This window comes from Galendromus occidentalis, unplaced genomic scaffold (assembly GCF_000255335.2).
Source record: "Galendromus occidentalis unplaced genomic scaffold, Mocc_1.1 scf7180000077121, whole genome shotgun sequence".
Taxonomy (NCBI): domain Eukaryota; kingdom Metazoa; phylum Arthropoda; class Arachnida; order Mesostigmata; family Phytoseiidae; genus Galendromus; species Galendromus occidentalis.
In genome coordinates, this window is record NW_003805109.1 from 1227029 (window position 1) to 1249015 (window position 21987).

The following is a 21987-nucleotide window of genomic DNA, read 5'->3' on the forward strand; positions in this document are numbered from 1 at the left end:
GGCGCCACTATCACACAGGCTCCGGAGTCCCATCATGGGTTTGATTAGGAGGCGGGGGTTCCTCCACGAAGAAGGGAGATAGCGATTCTCAGACCACGGAGGAAGTTCCCGGTGTCTCTCTTGGAGGGTCACCCTTCCAAGATCCGATTCGAAACGAGATCTTCCGACGCAGAGTGGAACACTCGGAATGATATGTCCGTGGGTTATATCAGATTCTAATGGGATGGGAGCTGTGTTCATTAACACGAGAAGAGGGAATCCAGAATATCATCACCGCAAACGCGATGATCGGCGCGTATCATGAACTCTCGTGATGGACAAAGCTTTTGGTTATTAGGGAAGTTCTGCTCGACGTGTTTTGTAGAGATCAGCCGGGCGCTATGTTGGCTACACGCTTGGCCGCCCACGGTTGAAGTCTGCTTTGGTGTCCGATTGAGGGTATTGTACAGATCAAATGGATGAGTCCACACTTCCATTCTGTTGTAGGCGCCCTTGTATCGCTATCGGAGCGTCGAGGAACGTAGATGTCGACCGGGCAGGCAAGCCTCCGAGCAAGCAAGCAACGAAGTAATATGATATGAGACCACATCTTGGAAAGCTAGGAGGTATTTCACTGCTACAGCTCTGTCAGAAGTGCCTTCCGTATCCGACAGCTGTGTGTTTCGTGACTTGCTTCTCCGATGCTTCGAGCGTCGCATGGGTGCCGTTATCCGCACCGCGCTCCTGCCGATGAGGTCGAATATGAGCATTGTGACAGAGCTGTCTCGTATACCCGATCCGGCAGAATCTGGCGGAGGGGCAGGGGGACCTGCCGATAGGCAGAAAGTTTCCGATCGTATCTGCGCCGGAGGAGTATAGTGCTGTCGTCAACGCGAAGAGAGGTCATTCTTTTCTCGGAAAGTTTCCCCCAGAAAACGGGCCCTCTCTCAACGGGGGAGAATGTACGCGGGCTTCCCTATACATGAGTACTCCGGTGAAGTGAGTTTTCTTCAAGCTTGGAGTCATAAATGGAATTCTGAGCTCTTCACAGATACCGCAGCTGAATCAACCCATGTACATCCGTGGGGAAGAGCTCGGGGATGCCCTCCTGGGGAATTGGGTTCGCGGTCTGAGTAGCCCGGCTCTGATCATCAGAGCCCTCCCTGATGAGCGGTTCTCTCCCCAAAGCTCGGAGAACAGATAAGAATACTACGATATGAGAAAGAGGAAATACTGTATGGCGAGTCATTAATATCGAGCGCGATCTCCGAGACGGTAATTTCATGACGACGACTAACTAAGTCAAATTTCTTAACTCCGTATTCCGAGCACATCTTTTGCGATCAGCCTCGAAGTGCTTCGAGCCTATCGAAGGCTCTAACCATCGATTCGAAGCAAACTCCGACTGCTGTGGCCCCTCCTTCGCCAGCTGAAACGAGAGCAGGAACGCTTGAATCCTATGCTGAAAATCACTTGATGCGAACTATTAGCGGGGCTTCGGCTATTGCGTTTTGTGGCAGGCGGCCAGAATGCGGTCGAAATGAGATCGCCATTAAAGTCAAAGAACATACCCGTTTTTCGGGGTCTACGTCTCTCCCGGCTACGAGGAAGGGTAGGGGCCGAGAGGTAGATGCCACAGCTGGAAGTCTATCGTCGGCTCAACGGGACAGCCACTCTCTGAAACAAAACTTCCAAGCCACTCCTGAAGCGATAAGCGAGCGGTCGATTGTACAACTGTGACTCGGGACTCCATCGATCGCCAGATGAGCGGCCTCGGGCAGAAAAATCTATCATCCGTTCCTCTCGCATGAGGATCCTATGGCTGTGAAGACACAGACAAGCATTTCTTAACGAGCTCCATTTAGAAGACCGTCGAAATCGTGACAGGTGCTCGGCTTGGACCCTCGAGATCTGGAGCCGTCTCGTACTTCCACGCTGGCGCTGATCGTTCTTTACGCTGAACTCGCCGAGTCGGACATGCTCCCGTCGAACACGCGCCATACAGCGTGGAGGGTCCACGCGCGGGAGGATGAGAGGAAGAGCTCAATCTTTTGAAGAATCGGATCCCTTGTCGGGAGCAAGTTCAGGATTCGAGCTTGGAACAATCAATCTCCGGCCCCGGGCATCAACGAGTAGCGAGAGTGAGGTCGAACTTCACCGCTAGTGTGTCGGCCGGATGAGACTTTCCGCAATGCAGGCGAGGAGCGTCCTGATTCAGATCCTCAGATCACAGTTAGATGAATGAAGGTAGCGGTTACTGAGTGACCCCTCAAACGCGCAGCTGACGCATTCCGTGTACTCCCCGAGATTCCGACACAGATTCCTTCACACAATTTTCTGCTCTACTCAACAATGTTCATGCTCTTTGCTTGACCAAGTAGCGGCATCGGCCTGCGAGCGCCAGACGCGACTCGTGAAGAAGCTTGTTAATGCCAAGTGCTCCGATTCCGGTATCGGGCTACATATCTACCCGGGGAATCGATTCTCCACTCCCAATAACTCATGATTTCCTATTCCAGCAACATGGGCTGTCTCGATAATTGGCGAGTGATCTCGGCGAGAACCGCCTGCAAGCGTGACCACGGAGTCTGTGATCTACCATGTCCGACATGAATACCGAAGATTCTTCATCGGGATCGGCTAACTTCCGTCGAGGATGAGCCACCAGATACTTAGAGTGAGTATGCAGCGATTGAGCTTCGTCCATTTTCATTATGAACCAATGAAGCGCCCTGGAAGCTACGTCTACGGATCGATCGAACAAGAGCAGAGCTTGGTGGAGGCTCGTACCCAAGAGTTCTGGCGATCCAATCCTTATCCGATCGCGGCAATCCGATGCGCTCCCTTGATACGGCCGCTCGAGTCGGGCGAAGGAAGGAATAATCATAGAATAATTCTTCTCCACGATCCACGTCGAGAAAACGGTATATCGCCCTACATTGACACCAAGGGTCGCGGATATAATATGAGATCAGCAGATTCCACCATCATATCGCGATGCGTCATATGGCGTCGTCCCTCTGAATTTCTGCTAGCGCTACTTGTTATTTGTAATCTTGTTGATATTGGTATGATAGCTCCAATGTTATGTCAGTGGCTCATAATACTAATCGTAACTAACTTAGAACACTCTGATCTTGCGCTCTCACAGCGCACCATCATCCTCATCTGAAGATTTTCCTTGCTTATTGAGTTGATTCACGGTCTTTGCAGTCGATCCGGCGATGGAACGTCACCCTTGTGGTCTTGGCATGTTTCGTCCTATTCTCCGTCCTGCATCTACAGCCGTACGCGAGCTATTTAGCCAAGCCTATATGGTACCCGCGAATGTGAGTACAAGCCTGATGAAGCCATGAAGCCTGTCGGGGTACATCGGGATGAGCAGTCGCCAAATTTTCGCAACGAGTCAGTTCGTCTCACATGTCCCCATCCTCTTAGCAGTCGAGGGTGCCCTTCCACAATAATCATCGTCGTTTTCCAGATTGGACAATATGAACAATAGGACCAGCCGTATTTGCGAGCAATGCTGCCGACCTGTGAACAACATCTTCTTGCTTAAGACCCATAAATGTGCTAGTTCAACGATACAAAACATAATTATGCGATACGGAGATAGGAGGAATTTATCTTTCGTTCTGCCGAGGGAAGGAAATTATTTAGGACATCCGAAACCGTTCTCGAAATTCATGTTGCCGTTGGATCAGGTGCCGTCCTACGGATTCAATATTCTTGCCCATCATACGCGGTACGATCTCGCGGCGATCAAAGAGGTGATGCCTCCAGACACTGCATTTCTCACAATTTTGAGGGATCCGGCGGATTTGTTTGACTCGATGTATGCCTATTTCGGTCTGTACAATTACACCGGCGCGAGCCTAACGCAATTCGCGAATGACGGCGATCGTCAAAGCTTCCTGAGAATGAACCGCTTCGAAGATCGCTTCGGACCGAACCAGATGATGTTCGATCTGGGCTACGACGTTGAGAGACTCAACGAAACTTCGATACAAGAAGCGATTGAGAAAATCGAACGCGAATTCGATCTAGTTCTCATTACGGAGTACTTCAACGAGTCCCTGATTCTGCTCAAAAACATCTTCTGTTGGGATACCCAGGACATAATGTATTTTAAACATAATAAGCGAAAGCAAGAAGGATCGATCTCTCGAGAGGTCCGAGAAAGCCTCCGGCGTTATAATGCGGCCGACATGAAATTGTATCGACATTTTAAATCGAAGATGGAGGCACTCATCGATGCTTTCGGCAGGAAGAGAATGGAGGAAGAGGTCAATAACCTTCAACTTTGGACGAAACTAATTTATCAACATTGTGTCGAGAATCTCGGCGAATCGACTCTGAAGGAAACGAAAGCGTACTCGAAAGACGTTCTCAGCATCGTCCTCAAGTCAGGAGTGCAAGGAAACGGACAGAATCGCATGTGTTACGATATGGCGCGCGCAGAGCTTCCCTATACCGAGAGGCTCCGCGAAAAGCAGAGGCTATTTGCCAAGTCCGCTCAACTTCTGTGATACAACTTTGACATCGTTCGGGTATGTCCCGAATATCGATCAATTGATTGGGTAATCCACGAACTGCTGGTATCCGTCTGCCAAAGGATTGCGTAAGGTCACTCGAGTCCTCCCACCATGTGAGGGCGAGAGAGGAAGCGAGAGATCCTCTCGATCCGAGTCATTTATCTCATGCATGCAGACATTTTAATGAAAGTCCCGTCGCGTCGTCTCGGAGTGTAGCTCGGCCGGCGATGAGCCTACAAGAGCAAACAAAAGCACTTTGGATCTCTACCACGCTGTGGATTGTGATCGGCTGGGTTCTTATTGTTATCCGAAATCACATTGGAGTCCGTCTGGATACGGATCGGATATCGAGCTATCGGCATGAAGTCTAGGTATTTCGGAGGGGCCCTCTCAACTGCGAGAGTGTATCCGGAATTCTCGGGACAGGCAGACAACCAGAGAGTGCCTCCGCCCCGAGCATAATTACTCTGTGCAAATGTTAGCGGGTAACACCAAGGAAATGACTCCGAACTCCGGTGGGGGACCTCAAGATGAGAAGACCTTCCACTGGGATTGTCTCCTTCTTATTTGACTTTCGCTCGAGTTGTACTACTCTGGACTGGTTTTGCTCGGGTAGGACGGTATCCCCGGAGCGTCGAGAGGGACCCCAAAGAGAGTGCTTAGGTCTCTATCAACTTCTAGTTACTCTACAACAATTTACTCAAGAGCTTGTCAAGAAAAGACGCACTGTGTCTCACAACAAGAATACTCGATTAGCATCAATAACTTTTTCGGAAGTAGCGACCTTTGTTTCGTCTCAACTCCTTGTTTGTATTTTCCGTTCTTTGTTGAATAGTTTTCTATTTGTTTTCGTCCGACGCTCTTCCCCGAAGAGCTAGGGAAGCGCCGCGAAATAAAGCGACACTGGTGCCGTGGCAGTTTATCGATCGAGGTGACGCGGTACACTAGCTCGCGTTCTCGAATACCATTTCGGAGGTCGGAGTACGATAGCTGCGGGGGCTTTTACGAATACCGGCGTTCCCTGGGGAGCGAGAACCCCCACACGACATCGCATCAATTGAATCGTATTCCCAGACGACGTGCTTGCTTTTTTTTGCAAGGGTGTCACCAAGGGCGATCTCGTGCTGCCATCACTCCATAGTGCCCGTCGGGCCCCTCGCCGAAACTTCGAAAGTCATCCAGACCTCAGGGTTTCACATGTCCGAGCGTCAGCGTCGTGCGCATGGTGTGCCATATCGTCGTTTACCCTTTACACGGCTCGTGCAAACATCCAGATCCATCCACTGTCAGACATACTGGGGATAGTGTGATTGTAGCTGCCGGAGGTGAATATTTTCTTAGACCAAATCCCGAATAGTCGGCGTGTAGGCTGGGTGGACGGACCGTCTCCCGAGCCCGGTTCAAGCGAGTTTAGCTTAGTCTTCCGAGGAAAAATGTGGAATGAGATCCGATCGAGAGCACCGATCTTTGTGTCTGATGTGAGCTTCCCTTTAGGCTATAGATTCATACCCCTGCTGTGGAGCCGTCGTTCCACTTCGCAAAGATGGAGGTAGTGGGAGGCGTGTATGGGAAAGTCGGTCAGTCTCGGCGAAGAATATTTTATCTTCACAATGATGCCTAATAAATTATCTCGTGGAGTATGTTGAGAACCAGATACCCAGAGAATTATCATTTCGCGGATCGCTGCGAGCGACGGACATTCGATCAATCCTGGTCTCCAGAATGCTTATACCGTATATGAAACGGGCAGGTTCTGCTGCTTAAGTCCCTTGACGTGACGGAGGAGAGGACATACTCATGTTGATAAGGAATTTGTGGAGGCAAGGCTTCGGTGAGGAATTAGAGATTTATTCGATTTTTTGGTGGGAAGCCCGGTCTAATGGCAGCTGTTAGATGGGCAGTATCATCCCATTAGACGGGCGGCGGCTTGGAAGCCGGAGCTGCGTCCATCCCCTTCTCGCAGAGCACGAAGAACTTTTCGCGAGGGTGCTGTCACGCATGACCATCCATTCATAGCTCGTCACGTCTCGCGCGATTGACCATTTTCAGGACTGACAGCAGCGCGTCCGCGATATCCTTGTTGTCCGCGAGGAAACTGGAATTGAATCAGCAAGTTATAATTTGGAAGCTAATCAAGGCTCGACGGAAGAGAATCTCTCTCACAGAGAGGGACTGCAAGTTTTCATATTATGATATCAGAGCTTCCTCTACGCGAAATGAGCCCGGGCAGGCGGGGTCACATGTGGATCCTGAGCGTCAATGATTCGTTGACTCACTGGATGACGTGTTCGGATAGACATCTATCTTCCTTGCCGCTGGCGTCTTTCTGAGCCCTCAGCTCTCTGTAGAAAGTCACGACTGTCTCGAAGTTCGACGACAAGTCCGTTAGGAACAATTGGACCGTATACCCACTCTTGGCTCCTTTGCTTACTGCGTGACAATCTCTAGTATACTGTGGCAGCGTGTCTGAAATTACGAAAAGCATCGTCCATTGAGATGACGAAGCAGGAGGAAGCTCCTCGGGCGTGCGTATGCGGCACCGGCATGAAGTACAATAATGCAGACATGTCAGGGCTCACATCAGTTCACGACTGTGCAAGCAGGACGGGACTATGCCCTCTCACCGATCGAAGCTCAATTCTTACAGACGGATCACTCACCGAAAAAGGTATTCATGACTGGGATCGCGTGTTTGCCGAGGGAATATTCTTCAAGCTTGAACATCGCCAGCGTTCGGAACAGTGTGAGATACTCGTGCATATCTTTCACGATCGACGCGGCATTCGCCCGAAACTGTCGTGGGCAAAAATCATCGTCCGCTGAGACCGAACCTTCAATGAAGTTCCAGAGGTTGGACTTACGTTAGACTGAGTGACGGCATTCGATTTGTCGCAGACGGGACACGAATACCCGTCAAAATGGTCACACTTATTCGAGCCAGTTTGCACTTTCGGCTTCTTATGAATTTCGGCGACGAGGATCAGCTCCCGTTTCCGAATCAGAAGAAAACCGATGTGGATGACTGAGAGCCGGAAATAAATCTAGAACCTACCTGATAGCACGATAAGGAAAATCAAAACTCCACAAAAGGCTTTCATTGCGATCACTTGGCGATGCTTGCTGGATGTGGGCTGCCGAATGGAAAAAGCTGCCGAAATTGCACGTCCTGAGTCAGCCCCTTCTCTAGATCCACGTCAGCAAATCACATCTATTTCCTCCTGCCAGATGGAAAAGCCACTAGCTGATGCTGTTGCTGCTGCTCCCACTTCTCATCTGTCCTGAGAGTGTCACTTCCGAGCTCGACAGCTGTTTTACGGACACGTCGTCCGGAGAGCTCGTGTCGCTGTCACTCTGCAATGTTGGAGCGGAGCGCTCATTAGGCTGGCCACGAAATTAGCGATCCCAACTTCCGATAGTCTCCATCGATCAGCGAGCCATATCTCGAACGGAAAAGGGGGGCTCTGGCACCCGCACAACTTCGCCCTGTCGTCTCATGTTGAATTGGGGGAATGTTCCGCCCGACAGAGGTCATGTTCCAGGACTCGTGGACAAGCCCCAATCAGATACCGGGGCTCGGAGCGACCCCACAATCTGCGAGTGAAGGAGCTCGAGCTCATCCGGAAAAACTCGAGGAAGGAATGCTGTTTTCGGATGGTGATTTGAGAAGGTCGCTTTCGTTGCCGAGGTAAGAGATAATCCCTGAGCAGGCAAGCAAGCTCTGCTCCCTCCCAACCGAGATCCAAAGGCACACGGAAGCCCGGCTCATGTCGCGGGGATCACGACTCCTGCTGCTGAGTCTTGATCGACTTCGCGGCTCTCCGTATGACTTGGAGGCATCTCAGACGATCGTCTGAAGCCCGAACCGTTCGCGAAAAGACACGGATCACTATGCCTACTCGCGCTCGGAATCGCGTTCCGATTTCTCGACAGTCGATTCTCAGTCAGCAGATCATTGGATGATCACGAAGAAATGACCAAACAATCTCCATTGGGTCCCCAATCCCCTTTTTTTAGCCGTCCGCCGAGCGGACAGACTTTTGTCACCGAGGTCCGAGTCGAAGAATGACCCGAATCACTCGGTCCACCTGCATGCACCGTAGGCAGTAAATACCGCCAGTGGCGGGGTTTCGAATCCTGGCGCCTCTTCACCAAGTTGCTTCTGCCGCCGAGCAACACATGCCGCCGGCTCGGAAAGCACAGCAGAGCAAGGTTGAGATTTTGAGAAAATTTCCGGAAAGATATCTCTCGCGGCTCTGCCTAGAAAATGTCAGGACGAGACGGAGGCAAGAAAAAGCCGCTCAAAGCGCCGAAGAAGGACGAGAAGTTCTTGGACGAGTCCGATCTCGAGTTCAAAAAGAAGTGAGTTTTCTGTTTTGCGAATTTTCTCGTTGGCTTGGTTGAGTCAAGGATTTATCTCCGGGTCCACTCCTTCCCGGGTGGGTTTCGAGGGAGAGAAAAATGGATCAGGAAATCTACCGAGGCTCTTGAGAAGCACAGGACAGAAAAATTCTGGAGTCCACGAAGGGTCGACGACGTCCGCTCCTAAAGATCCTAGTCGATTTCGGTTCCACATGTCTCAACTAACCTTTCTTCACGTCTCGATCGCACTATAAGTATCGGTAACAGTGGGAAAAGTCCCATCCATATTCGGTTGACACGTCTGCTCAAGAACTGCGTATGGTTCGCGTCCTTCTCAGTGTGCGCCACTTGTGAGGAGCACGATAGAACTGCTTGACCGAAGATCTGGGTTACCGCTAGAGAGCGAGACGTCGAGCTGAACCGAACAATCTGCAGAAACTAGCGTCTGCTCTTCATGAAGCCTTTCGGCTTCGGACATCGCGTGTTCCTCAGGTGTCTTCACGGGAACGATGGCAGTATGACTGACATTCTGCTTGAGTTTCTGCCCTGATCAGGACCGTGTTAGTTCTACGATATAGCGACCGACTCGTGACCGTCGGACGTGGAGCCGGGACTGGCGTGGCTTCTGTGGAGGCCACCCGTCACCCAGTCCAACAGGTGGGGTGGCCGTGCTGCGGAGGCTTGACGATGTCGCGCGTATTTTTCTCGAAGAATCTGTCCGAGAGGCAAGAGTCCGCAGACCGAGACCGATGCTGCAGGATTCCGGCCGCGCTGCGGCGGATACCGTACGAACCTACCTTTACATGAGCCCAGCCTCAGCTCCGAGAAGCTTCTAGAGTAGAGCCGTACTGCAAGATTCTCACGGCAAAAGCCTCGACCAGCGCTGGCAGAGTTTTCGATGAGGAAACTTTCCTGATGTTGCCCCGACATACATAGAATTACTGTCTGGCAGGGAACTATGGAAAGCTCCGTGTCTGGGAGACTGAGAAAAGCGGCGGAATGGTAGACCGAGAAGGTTGAAAAAAACTATTTTGATTCCTCAGGCAACAGGAGGAACAGAAGAAAATGAAGGAGCTCGCAGCGAAAGCCTCGGGCAAAGGACCGCTCGCCTCCGGTGGGATAAAGAAATCCGGCAAGAAATGATCTACTCCGACCCAAGATCTGACAAGTCGACGGAACTCATCCCGAATGTCATCGCAGCCCAATAAAGAAACGCTGTATATATTGTATGCCCATTGTATTGTGCGTGTTCGAATTTTCTAATTTATCCGTGGGTTATCTCCTCTGGGAGGAGGAACGTTGGTGACTGGCATTATTTTACAAAGTAGAGCTTGCCCGCTGCGCATTCCTGATACCTATCCCTTGTCATCTCCATGGGGGCATGAGAAGGTGGACAAGAGCCAAGTTGACCTGAGGCCGCCGACTCCCAGTATCTGACTCTCCAACGATCAGGTTCCTAAAATAAAACAAGCTCCTATGACGGGGCCGTTCCCGCGCTCGTGGCTGGGGGTGTGGTGTTTGCACTCCGCTCTCCGTCAACCGGTGTGACCGCACCATCGATGTCGTCCTCGTACTCCTGGTCCTCTTCATCTTCGTTGCCACAAGCGACGACGGGATTCAGCTGCACTCCGCTCGGGACCAATTCGACGATGTCAGCGCTCTCGTAACGGAAAGTTTGCAGCCGGAATAATCCATCACGATCCCTGACATAATGGAAGCGTCGATGACCCGATGGCCACTGCAGTTCGTGTTCTGACACCAGATGTCTGTGGAGGAGAGAGAATCGTAATGCCTTGATTATTCGTGACACGATGAACCAGAGATTCACTCTCCTTGATCCTGTCCGTCCCCTCTTCGACCCTCGAGGGAGCCAAAGCTACAACGATTTCCAATGAATTGGAATGGGCAAGACGGGAGGTTTGCGTCAGAGACCGGCTCAGCGACATTGCCAAGTCCGTGCGGGGGAATTTCCCCTTTTCCATAAGTATGGCTTTCACTCACCGACTCAACAGATGGCCTTCGATGTCGAATTTGGCAGGACATAGATGACAAGCGTAGACCCTTTGACTACCATCGTGCTCAGTGAGTCTGTGTTTCCGCATTTGGTAGTGACTCTTGGTTACCAGAGTGCAGTCGGGGCATTGCATATCGACGTTGAGATGCACCCGTTCTATGTGGGTGCTGAGATTTCGCGGCAGCTTGAAACGACTCGAACACTGCTTACATGCGTAAGGCCTCTCGCTCGAGTGTCTCGTTGCGATATGGCTCTTGACGTCATTGGGACTGGGCATGGTCATGTCGCACAACGGGCATTTGAAATGAGAAATATGCCCTCGTTCGTGATCCCTCAGTAACCGATCGTTGGCGAATTTTTTGGCACAATAGCGGCATTCGCTGCTGCTTTGGGAAACCTGAATGAGAAGGGAGTCGTTAGATTTCAAGTAGATTTCACCCCACGCCGTTGTATTTCCGCAGAAATTTGCTCCACGCAGTACCTCACGCTGTCTGCGGAAATGATCGAAGAACTTGTTGCCCGATCGGAATATTGAGCCGCAATGCGAGCAGGCGGCGTCTTTGTGTGAACTATGAGACTTCACGTGATTCTTCAGCACTGTGTACGAGGACTGCCTATCACATCTGGACCAGAGGCACCTGAGAATGCAGAAGAGAGCAGACTTAAGCACGGGGAGAACAAATGGACAGTATTCAGAACGAATTCGCGGTCGACTGGGCTTTGCTCGGGTTCGAGCGGGAAACCCCTTACTTGAAAGAACTTCCGTTCGGGTCCTTGTCGCCAACGGAGTCGTGGACGTGTATGAGGAGATGGAAGTCGAAGTCGTCAGGGCCATCGAGCACATAATCACAATCCGTCCATTCGCAATCAAATGAGTCGAAGATGTCAACAGTGTGTTTTCTCTCCGAGGAGTAATAGCAGACATAACCTTCCTTGGAGCGTGCTTCGAGCTTCGCGTCGCCGGCTATCTTGAGCTTTTCATGGTAGCCATGGTACAGCACGTGGGTGAGCGTCCAGGGAGCGTTTGACAGACATTCGCGCCATCGGCAGATCGCTTGCTCATTGTTTGCGTAGTCCAGACCCGTCCAGAGATGTCTCCTGTGAACCCATATAGACATCGACCTTGATATAGATATCAATTTCATTAGTTCCTCGAAAGGAGTCGCTCATTCCCCGGGCTTTTGATGGGTTGATTTAATACGGAAAGTACCTCAGATGAGTGTAAAACTTCGCCAGATCCTCGATCGTTTCCTTGCAGTCCCCCCATCGGCATCGGAAGTCGGCCTCTACATTATTGAATATTGCCTGTATATTCGATCCGACGCGCGCCCTCTTCGCTCTCTTGTTGGCTGGAATATATTCGGAACCATTAGAGACTACGGAAGGCATCCGGTCGCATTTGGACCTGATCACGCTCTTTTTAGATAGCCCGAGTGCTCCTCGACTGCGAACAGTGACTTCGATTACTCCGTCGAATACGTCAGCCTCGTCCCTCCGGCCCGGAAGAAACACAGAGCCTGTTTCCGGTTCTCGTAGAGAAAGGATCGCAGCGCCCCAAGAACTTTCTTACTTTTAGCGCCAAAAGGATCGAGGCGAAGAGGACCCGTGGGTGTCATGCTCGAGCAGGCAACGAGTCGAAAAAGGGTCCTTGATGTATATCGAATCAAGTCATGAGGCTCTTCGTCACGAATGGATTTTATAGGGGGATCATGTCCTTATTTTCCTCCCAACAAAACTTGGAATTGAGGCTCGAGACTCACAGGCCATATCCGCATATCCGTATGACCGTCGCTCCACCCGCGATCTTCAGATCGGTCTCCCGGAAGGCTCACGAAGCTGGAAATCTCCGTCGAGAGTCGGCGCCATTCGATGCAAAATGAGCATTCCCGTGGGACTCGACCGGAGAGCAACAATACGATCCGCGAATTATTGTTGCTCCAGCCCAGCAGAAGGACCACGGAGAAGTAAACAACACGAGATTCGAACCAACGCGCCAAAAGAGCTGTCCGCTGACACGGCGGTATCTTACGAAGGACTTCCGGAGCTGCTGCTACAGCAGCACTACACAACAAGCAGCAGCAGCAGCCGTGTATTCGTAAGCTAGACATCTTTCTCTCCTCGTCGCTTCCAAAGAAAAACTTGGGATGTGTCGTGTCTGCTAGAAGCTAGAAGTCATCCATCTGTTCATCAGGTGAGTGGAGAATAGGGCCGATCGCTCCGACGTGTTCTTTTCTCTGAAAAGGATCACGAACGCTCAGAAGCTTAGCTGCTTGTCCCTTCTGGCAAAATTGCTCTCCGGGTCCTCAGCCGAGTTGAGACTTCGGAAGTCAACGCCGGGAAGGGGCCTTGCTCCGACAGCAGGAATCTCGAGCAATGAGGATCTAATAGCTTCGTGCCCCCTCTGAGGCAGACTGCATGTGAAGGAGCCGACCGTGTAGTCTACATATGATGGTCGGTTGTCGCCCAGTTCTGTGTAGCTTCAGCTGTTCGATCATGTAGGGCAGATTTGTACCACTGTATCATGACTGAGAGGCATGGAGCTCCTTCTTTTCCGGATCTCAACCGACGTTCCATCAGTTCTCTGCTGACAGCGAGTCTCAAGATTCATCCGCATATCTGTCGGACATCGGGGGACTGTCAGTCAGCGTTGCGAATCGAACGCTCCTGGCCTGCGTCAGAGCTCATGCCGTTCATGCTTATGAATGAGCTATGAATTTATCTTTGTTGATAGACTTCCTGAATGGGCTGATCAGGCGGAAATTCACATCCTCGGAACTCCGAAAATGAACACGCAGATGAATGGCCGGATTTCCGTGTGTCGGACGAGTGCTCCCGAAATTCCGAACATCCCTGATGAAGATCATTCTTCTCAGCCAATTCGAACCGAATGCCGAGTGCAATTCTCCTACGACAGCTCCCATGAGATTCCGATATGTTGGTCTCTGCGGAGCGCAACTAGTAAGTCTAATGAAGCCGATACATTCTTCTGTACGAGGGTAGCACCGAGGTCTGATCTTGTATTCAGAGGTCCTATTCCTGTATCACGTGCGGTGAAGTTTTCCGTTCACTTGCTACGACGGATTCTGGCTTTCGACATTCGAGGTCGATATTTTCCATTCGCTGCCGTCAAGCACGTCTCTGGGAGCTTTCTGGGAACCCCCTTCCTCTGAAAGGGTCCCCCGTTTTGCCTAGCCGGGGAGTAGGTATGTGAATATTTTTCCGCGCCGCCGATCGATGACTCATGCGAAAATGCGCGATTGACGCGAGTGCCACGGCAAAAATGGACACAGAAGGCGATCAACAGTCAGCCGGCGGGGAGAGCGGTTTTTCACGTCACTTAGCTACTACCATTCAGCTTCTCGATTCACGTTCTCATTCATGCGTTGAATGGGCTCGTCTCTCACGCTGTCTGCTTCCTGTGCAAGCGCTGTGAGCATCCTGTCTGCGCTGTTAGAAACAAGATTCTCCCTGGGATGCCCGTGGACGCTGGCCTCATCGGAGAGTGAAGTTGACATGACGCTACGCTAAGGATACGCGGATGCCACTTCGACCAGAATTCCGATCCGCATCTACCCCACGATGCCGCTCGACGTGTAGGTTCCCTCTAACTGTTGCAACCCGACCAGAAGGGCTAGAGTTGTTGACATTCGACAGTGGATCGAGTTTGTCAAGGATGCTGCTCATTTTCGAATTCGAAGCTCCCGAGTTTCGGTGACACGTTTCGCCGGCGGCGGACACTATAGAGGATGCATACGTATCTCCGCAATAGATCCACTGCAGCGCAGCGCGACGTGAGCGAAGGAAGAGTGGTATGTGGTCTGAACATCGCAGCTGGGGCTGATTCGCTGCGGTTTCGCTCGAAGGGAAGGAGCATGCATACATAAGTAGACCTCCCATCACAAAAGGACAACGGCGGCTCCTACAATCGTCGGATGGTCGAAAACTCGGTTGACTTCCTTCGGAAAGCGTAAGCTCTCGAGATTAAGTCAAGAATCTTCTCTCAATTTCAGTAATGACGTCAACATGAAGAAGATGGAATTGAACTCCGGGCAAGAACCGCAGGAGCCGACGGCGAGTGGCGTGAGCAAGAGGAGATCCCCCGAGGGTCGGATCCGTCGTTTACTAAAAGGCAGGGCTCATTCTTCGCACGACAGGAGTGGATCGCATGACGACGATAGTAGGACCGAGCGCTCGCGAAGCAGTGTCGACTTCAAGGGTGAGTGAGTCAAGGGCCATGTGGCTCCGGAAAGCGATCGACGCTATATAAATAAGGGTCCGAACTGAATGAATCCGTCGAAGAACGACACCCTTCGAAGTTCAACGAACGATTATCCCTAATCAGGTAACAGATCCTTGACTTCGAAGTCTACCTCGTCGCTCATGGATGCTTCACACGCCTCGGATTCCCAAGCTCCGAGTCCGTCGTCTTCGTCGAACACACAGCCTCATAAGCCGAAGAATAAGGTAAGAGGCTGAACGTCCCGCTCGGATGGAAGAAAAAATAATTTCGACTGTCCTGCCATTGATCCCTTGATGCCTCCTGCAGGTCGGCTCGTGGGCATTGAAGCTGTGCAAACGCAGTCCAACGCTCAATTCGAAAAGTACCAACTCGAGTCCCTCGAAGAACGCTCAAGCTCAATGCCAAGGAAACCAGTCGACACTGAACCCCGCCGCAGAGAAGGAAGAGGTTCTATGCGTCTGTTGCACACCAGGTACCTCTCGCGATAATCAGGCTGCGTCGACCCCCAACGCAACCAGGCGGAGAATGGCGACGGCCATCATAAATCAGCTCTCGATCGAATCAGAGGGATTGCCCGCCAACGCTGTAGACGACCTCGATGGAAGAGCGCGAGTGGAGCGCGCAAGGGAAATCGCCGAAGGTGTCGACCCGCCTCCCGGTTTCGTACGAGCTCATGAATTCATACCGGACGAGATCGCGATCGCTCTACGGAATCTCAATCTCGACGCCATTCCCTGGGACGTACTCGGCAAAATCTGGGATTTGAATCCCACGCCTCAGCAGACAGTCCACACAACTGTCGACTACATGCATTGTCTTGTCCCTGACCTATCGAACATAAGCAATCGCGGCTTCTATTGGGGTAAAATGGATCGATACGAAGCAGAAAAACTCTTGGACAAGAAACCAGAAGGCTCTTTCCTGCTCAGAGATAGTGCCCAGGAAGAATATCTCTTCTCTGTTTCTTTCCGGAGATACGGCCGGTCCCTTCACGCTCGGATAGAGCAGTGGAATCACAGGTGAGTCACGGTCAGACATGGAGGCTGGATACATGGCGTTTTCTCTCGAGTCAGCCGGCATCTGAAGTGACTTCTGAGACGAGAGCATCGCTCCAAGTAATAATAACTGTCACGGAGCTCCGCTACGTGGGTAAAATGTATTCCAATAAATAGAGCTGACGATTCCTTCCTCCCTTCCTTCTCTCCCGGTCGAGATCGCTTGCACGTACGCGCTCGTGCCGGAGAGACCACTTCGCTCTTGTAACTGACAGCGGACGGTCATCGTCTGGTCAGCTCCCCTTTGAATCGTCGGCCGTTTTCCCCGAAAAGGAGTCCTTATTCAATCAGCGTCGTCGAGCAACTTGAGAGAGTTCATAATAACATACGTATGTCTCCCGTCCAGATTCAGCTTTGACTCGCACGACCCGGGTGTCTTCAGCTCACCAACAGTGTGTGGTCTCATCGAGCATTACAAGGATCCGACGTGCTGCATGTACTACGAGCCAATGTTAACCATACCGATCAACAGGTTTGTTTCTCTAGACAAGTTCAGGAAACTTATCTGAGATGATTCATCAAAGGTTCGTCAAGATGGGATTCGGCTTAATCTTACCTTGGATTTCCCACAGGAACTTCCCATTCTCGCTTCAGCATCTCACGAGATGCGGGATCACTCAGCACGTGTCATATGATAGCGTGTCGAAACTCAACCTTCCGAAACCACTCAAAGCATTCCTCCGTGAATATCATTACAAACAACGACTGAGAGTGAGGAACATGGAGAAAGAATGAGCGCAATTCGGAGGAACGCAATGATCCCAATCTCGCGCAGTCTCCTTGGAGGAGCGCGTCATGCCCTCGACCTCGATCCGAGGCCGAATCGCGGTGCCAGCGTCCTATGCTTGCCCGGAGAGGCATCGGCTGGTGTCTGGTCCTATTTATGCCTGAATGTCTCTCTCCATATTCTCCCTCATTATATGCTCCCTCGAAACGATTGGTTTCCAGGACTTAGTCAATTCTATCACATGCCGCGCATAATTGATGCCCGGTAGTGCAAGGATGTGGTAGAACAAGCCGAGTGGCAGTACAACAAGCCCTCATAATCAATGGGTTGTATATAATAGACTACATAACACACATAATGAATTACTTCTCTAACATTTCGAGAACTTTCTCGGAAATGATGACTATATATCATGCTGTCAAGTACCCAGGTAACTTTATATCGGAGAAATTATTAGATACGGAAGGATTATTGTGATAAACGTAATGAGTCTAGGCTTTAATAAATGAATTCAACTTCTCTATAGCCCAGCATCTATTTGATAAAATCAAAATAAAGTCATACCTCCTCTGGGGGCATCGGCAGTAACTTGAGCCAGGGAGCAAAAACGGTACACCCCGAGAATTCAGAACCCCTCCTCGACGTGATCCTACACATCGCCCAGCCCTGGGTTTAGGTTCCGTTGGTCCGGCTGGATGCTCAAATGCTCGAAGCTCCTCCAAATTGAAGGAATTTAGGGGTATGAGGAGTGTTTCGACGTCGCGTGTGCGGCGGTGAGCTCGCGGAGTGTGCAAGAGACTTCGCCTGGAATGGTGATACGGGGACGGATATAGGAAGAATCAGTGCGCGAACTAGAAGTCCAGAGTAGGAACAATAACGTTGGACCCAAGGTCACCCTCGATCTGGGATCAAAGATATTCAGAAGAATTGAGGCTTCAAAAAAAACATGCGTGGAGCTCCGGAGAGGGCTCAGTGAGACCATCCTGGACCAGGCCGAGGGCAGCATCATCGGAAGGAAGACAAGTACGGACCTCAGATCCATATTGTTCGCACGCTGACCGGATCAAGGGGCAGATTAGCAAAGTGGTTTGTCTCCGATACCCCGATTCCCTTACTTGTCTCATGGTGGGGAGTCTTTAGGCGGCCCTCAGAGCTAGCCTTGACATAATCGAATTGAGTCTTGTGCATTCTTGTCATGATTTCAGACTGACCTTCTTTCCCGGTTCCAGAAATGAAAAGAGGCAGAAAAACGATTCTTATGCTCCAAAAGTGTCGAGTCAGTCCCATCATATGGCTCTCACTCTGTCCGCATTTCGTGTGTCTCCGACCGTCGGAGACATCCTCATTTCACGGGGTGCTTGACCTTCTCCCAGCGTCCGCTCCTCACTCCCTTCGTACAGTCGAATCATCGACTATCGACATGTCCATGAGCTTGTCCAGCCCAGAGTATCACGCTTGTGAGCACAGGGGGGGGGGCATCGCACGCTCACTTCTCCGTAGCTTGGAGACCCATGCGATCTTGGAAACCTCAACTGAGAAGACTGTCAGAATTTAAGCACGTCATTCTATCGGCCTTGTTCGCGACAGTGCTTATATCCGCTGACAGCGCTCTATTATTTGCTCGATGCTCGAGGGGGCTGGCGGTTCACGGAGCGAATGGTGAATGATGTCGCTATTTCCCGACGTTCACCGGGGAACGCCGCATCGTAACAACATCGTGTTCCCACTCCCCACTCGCGCGAGCTCAGATCCGGCTGCAGTCGAAATTGACGTCCCTGGATTGCGGAGAGTACGAATGTTGCCGGCGATAGCTTAAGCGTGTCAGGCGTCATTCACAGAAGAACGAAAATTCTTGAGACATTCCTTCTGAGACTTCGCTGCCCACCGATTTCCCCATTACGCCCGCTCCCTCTCGGAGCGTGCTGCTGCGGGAACTACTCTGGAAGTGCTCAGATCTGAACCTATCAGTAGGTCCAGGACCGCCCTTCCTAGTCCCCCTACCTAGTCTTGTATCGTCCATCGAAAACATCGCAAGAAACGAGGCTTCATCGAAAAGAAAATTCTGTGATCCCGCGATTCACAGCATCGATCGAGCTCTCTACGGCACGGCGCAGCGCTGGCTCTCGGCGCGGTGGGGAACTCTCTAGCGGCCAAAATACTGACCTTTGTGGTGACGCTTTCCAAAAGAGTTTCTATTCTCCTGGACCCCAAAAATTAGTGATTCCCGAAAACGAAGTCGAGGATAACGTGCGAAAAAGGAGCCCTGAAACGGGCTGACCGCCGCACCGCATCGTCCCCGTGGATCCCTCTCGCACGCTTATGGTATCCAGGATCAGGCATACACCCGGTCAGACCTGAGGATTCGATTCGAAGTCTATCCACTGCTCGTCCCGAACCCTGGAGCGTACTACAGCAGAATCGCTCGCAGTTTCGATTCCGGAATCGACCAGATGAATAGCGACTAGGCTTGGGAAGCCTCTGCGTCATGAGATGAGCACCATGCATTCTTCGAGCGTCAACTCTGTGCCTCAGGTGAGAGATTTGGCTGTTCTTCGAGCCAAATGGCGGATAGAAAGATCGGTCTCATCGGGCACCCTTCGCCTAAGATGCCGTATACGGGAACATTGCTGTATGATTGGTCCCCATCTGACATCCTGGAAAGAGAGAATCATCCTCAAAATACCGACAACGATGATTCCTGATCCCATGCTCCAAACTCGGCCCGTGCGACTGCTCAGAGGCCCGACATCTTGCACTCCTAGATGTTCACCATTCCCCTTCTTGGGGAATGAGACGCGGCGATGTTTCCGAAGTCCCGCCCAATTTCCCCCTTTCTGCTCAGGTCTTGGGCTGCCCCGAGAAGGAGAGCTCCGCCCACTTTTCGAGGTGGGAAGCTCATGGAGCTCAGACAAAGATTTTTTTGTTAGTGACGCGACACGACGGTCTTATCTGATTCCTGGCCAAAGCGTTCGGGCTCATCGTAACTGACCACTGAAATCGATACGGATGAGCAGTGCTCGCCATCTAATGTGTTCGAATCTTCCGTGTTGTCGAGAGATCTACTGAAGAGCCGATCGATCCCTCATTGAGAGTGCTGAAGTGATGTCGGTGAACAACAGCGTAGACTCTCCCGAAGTTGAAGAGGCAGTCGTGAAAGTTCTCCAAGGATTCGATTGGACGCTGGTCCCGCCAGTTGTCCCCAGACGACCCTCGTTGGCTGCTCAGAAGAAGCGATTGCATATCAAGAGGCCGATGAATGCGTTCATGGTGTGGGCTCAGGCCGCTCGACGGAAGCTCTCGGATCACCATAAGAATCTCCATAACGCTGAGCTTTCCAAAACGCTCGGCAAACTCTGGAAGTGAGTAGATTCCTTGCAAAGAGAGGAAATACTTTGATTTACATCGTAAGCTTCATGAAGATGAATCGTGTTAGTTGCGCGCCTCCAAGCGGTTCGTTCAGTGAACTCTTCGCGGATTACCCCATTAGGCAGAATGCTTTGAAACATGATACTGGCCGCTATCTGGAAGTCAAAAGAAAACTACCAAAGAGCCCCGTATCGGCCGTTCCTGGAACAGTAGCTTAACTCGGTCTTTGTCGGCCGCTTCAGAAGAGCCGATGCTCGGGCCTCTATGGTTCCGCTCGCTTCTGCCTGATCACTGATCACCGCTGCAATCGGTAGCGGTGATCTTCTGTTAGGTACTTTTCCAGCCGGGCGGCTCCTATTCGGACAGGTTACCCAGTCTACTGGATCTTCCATAATTCAGAATGCTCGCTTCTCGCTTTGCCGTTATGATGCGACCATTACGCCCACACATAACTCAGCTCGAATGCTCATGATTTTTAGGCAACTTTCGCAAGAGGAGAAACGACCTTTCATAGAAGAAGCGGATAGATTGCGGATTCTTCACAAGAAAGAGTATCCCGACTATAAATACCAACCAAGACGAAGGATACGGAAGGAAGAAGAACATACAGAGCAGCCCGCAGCTTACCAATCCCTCTCAATATCAACATTCAGGGCAGAGACTTCCCCAAAATATTTGACGGATCGCCCGTACTCACATTCTTGTGCAATGCGAGAGGATAAGTCAGTTTCTCGTTCACCGCCGACTTCACCTCACTCATCAGTCGCGACAGATTTTCTGGGACACCCGTTCCAAGAAAGTCCGTCATTGGGCAGCGGAAGGTCCGCGTCTAACCTCGGCGGCCGCGGACCGGAATCACTCGCCTATCCTCATATATATACCAATTCCAGGTCGGTACGCTCGGAGATATTCTTTGTTCTAGGTTTTATCAGGTTCTCGGGAATTTCTCTCATTCACACGATCAATTTCTGCACAGAATCGCGGAAACGGCTTTCAGCTCGTCGACTGCCATCGGCTCGGTTCAACCAGATAACCCGTTCCTACCATCGTACCAGACTAATTACCCAACCTCGTCCTCAACCTACTACGGGGATTACTTCCTACCCAACACATCGACCGCGGTTCCAGATTCCAACGTTACGAATGTCGCAGACTATCAATTCTCCTCGGTGTATTGAAGATCTCGCTTGATAGTTCGTTAGAATCTCTCGTTGTAGCTCATCAAGGGCGTAGTGAGGGAGAGGGGGCCTATCGGGCCCTCAGAAATGATTCAGCACCCCCATGTTGAAAAAGCCATGGATCGTCAAATCGATACTCCCGAATACGTTCTGACTTAACCCCTGGGACCAGCTCTGGCTACAACGCTGAAGCCAACACCGGGAAACTCGACTACCGTCCAGATATATATACAATATCTAAGTGTAGATAGATAGCATCAGAAACTGGTCTGTCTTGCGAGGAAGGTGCATCTCGATGCCCATGTAAGATTTCTCGAGTTGTACATAAATCCAAGGAGAATCTCAGTCGTCCTTCCGAATAAAGCAATCTGTACAAAAGAATGAATCAATCGTGTACGTTATTAGATCTGCGCAGCTCGACACTGGGTTGTCCAGAGAATCGCAAGTTTTTCGGAGAAATGCGCTTCCTTACTGCGACTTCCCACCCTTGCCATAGACGCTTTGTGAAACCATCTGGGTAAGTCGACCAACTGG

At 51.2% G+C, this 21987-nt stretch overlaps 5 protein-coding genes across 5 annotated transcripts; 3 read left to right on the forward strand and 2 right to left on the reverse strand.

Moving 5' to 3' along the window:
* The first annotated feature begins 3207 nt into the window (after positions 1 to 3207).
* LOC100902778 (galactosylceramide sulfotransferase-like) lies at positions 3208 to 4508 on the forward strand. The gene is made up of 2 exons (XM_003741166.3): positions 3208 to 3308; positions 3461 to 4508. Exon 2 carries the CDS (start codon positions 3471 to 3473, stop codon positions 4506 to 4508), a length of 1038 nt encoding a protein of 345 aa, XP_003741214.3. The 5' UTR covers positions 3208 to 3308; positions 3461 to 3470.
* A 1886-nt stretch (positions 4509 to 6394) lies between these two features.
* Positions 6395 to 7647, reverse strand: LOC100901156 (uncharacterized). The gene is made up of 4 exons (XM_003741073.1): positions 7567 to 7647; positions 7175 to 7345; positions 6791 to 6980; positions 6395 to 6609 (listed from the first exon to the last, which is right to left on the reverse strand). The coding sequence occupies exons 1-4, from the start codon at positions 7610 to 7612 to the stop codon at positions 6525 to 6527; spliced, it is 492 nt and encodes a 163-aa protein (XP_003741121.1). The 5' UTR covers positions 7613 to 7647; the 3' UTR covers positions 6395 to 6524.
* Positions 7648 to 10093: 2446 nt separating this feature from the next.
* Positions 10094 to 12826, reverse strand: LOC100902928 (Histone H4 transcription factor). The gene is made up of 6 exons (XM_018638640.2): positions 12648 to 12826; positions 12098 to 12236; positions 11638 to 11985; positions 11369 to 11525; positions 10875 to 11284; positions 10094 to 10639 (listed from the first exon to the last, which is right to left on the reverse strand). The coding sequence occupies exons 1-6, from the start codon at positions 12652 to 12654 to the stop codon at positions 10348 to 10350; spliced, it is 1353 nt and encodes a 450-aa protein (XP_018494156.1). The 5' UTR covers positions 12655 to 12826; the 3' UTR covers positions 10094 to 10347.
* Positions 12827 to 12957: 131 nt separating this feature from the next.
* Positions 12958 to 17239, forward strand: Socs36E (Suppressor of cytokine signaling at 36E). Its single transcript, XM_003741076.2, has 6 exons — positions 12958 to 13078; positions 14898 to 15103; positions 15230 to 15351; positions 15434 to 16146; positions 16529 to 16654; positions 16755 to 17239. The coding sequence occupies exons 2-6, from the start codon at positions 14911 to 14913 to the stop codon at positions 16915 to 16917; spliced, it is 1317 nt and encodes a 438-aa protein (XP_003741124.1). The 5' UTR covers positions 12958 to 13078; positions 14898 to 14910; the 3' UTR covers positions 16918 to 17239.
* A 2772-nt stretch (positions 17240 to 20011) lies between these two features.
* LOC100903070 (transcription factor Sox-9-A) lies at positions 20012 to 21453 on the forward strand. Its single transcript, XM_003741168.1, has 3 exons — positions 20012 to 20268; positions 20755 to 20997; positions 21252 to 21453. Exons 1-3 carry the CDS (start codon positions 20012 to 20014, stop codon positions 21451 to 21453), a joined length of 702 nt encoding a protein of 233 aa, XP_003741216.1.
* The last annotated feature ends 534 nt before the right edge of the window (positions 21454 to 21987 follow it).

What these genes read in the sequence shown, in the direction of transcription:
- Socs36E (XM_003741076.2), top strand. Translation starts at nt 14,911, where the DNA reads ATGAAGAAGATGGAATTGAACTCCGGGCAAGAACCGCAGGAGCCGACG. An exon ending in AAGCAGTGTCGACTTCAAGG is followed by an intron (nt 15,104 to 15,229) that starts GTGAGTGAGTCA and finishes ATCCCTAATCAG; the next exon opens with GTAACAGATCCTTGACTTCG. An exon ending in ATAGAGCAGTGGAATCACAG is followed by an intron (nt 16,147 to 16,528) that starts GTGAGTCACGGT and finishes TCTCCCGTCCAG; the next exon opens with ATTCAGCTTTGACTCGCACG.
- LOC100903070 (XM_003741168.1), top strand. Translation starts at nt 20,012, where the DNA reads ATGTCGGTGAACAACAGCGTAGACTCTCCCGAAGTTGAAGAGGCAGTC. An exon ending in ACGCTCGGCAAACTCTGGAA is followed by an intron (nt 20,269 to 20,754) that starts GTGAGTAGATTC and finishes CATGATTTTTAG; the next exon opens with GCAACTTTCGCAAGAGGAGA. An exon ending in TGTGCAATGCGAGAGGATAA is followed by an intron (nt 20,998 to 21,251) that starts GTCAGTTTCTCG and finishes ATTTCTGCACAG; the next exon opens with AATCGCGGAAACGGCTTTCA.
- LOC100902778 (XM_003741166.3), top strand. Translation starts at nt 3,471, where the DNA reads ATGAACAATAGGACCAGCCGTATTTGCGAGCAATGCTGCCGACCTGTG.
- LOC100902928 (XM_018638640.2), bottom strand. An exon ending in ATTTCCGCAGACAGCGTGAG is followed by an intron (nt 11,285 to 11,368) that starts GTACTGCGTGGA and finishes CTTCTCATTCAG; the next exon opens with GTTTCCCAAAGCAGCAGCGA. An exon ending in GAAGGCCATCTGTTGAGTCG is followed by an intron (nt 10,640 to 10,874) that starts GTGAGTGAAAGC and finishes TCTCCTCCACAG; the next exon opens with ACATCTGGTGTCAGAACACG.
- LOC100901156 (XM_003741073.1), bottom strand. Translation starts at nt 7,612, where the DNA reads ATGAAAGCCTTTTGTGGAGTTTTGATTTTCCTTATCGTGCTATCAG. An exon ending in AGTCATGAATACCTTTTTCG is followed by an intron (nt 6,981 to 7,174) that starts GTGAGTGATCCG and finishes TCGTAATTTCAG; the next exon opens with ACACGCTGCCACAGTATACT. An exon ending in CTATCCGAACACGTCATCCA is followed by an intron (nt 6,610 to 6,790) that starts GTGAGTCAACGA and finishes ATTCAATTCCAG; the next exon opens with TTTCCTCGCGGACAACAAGG.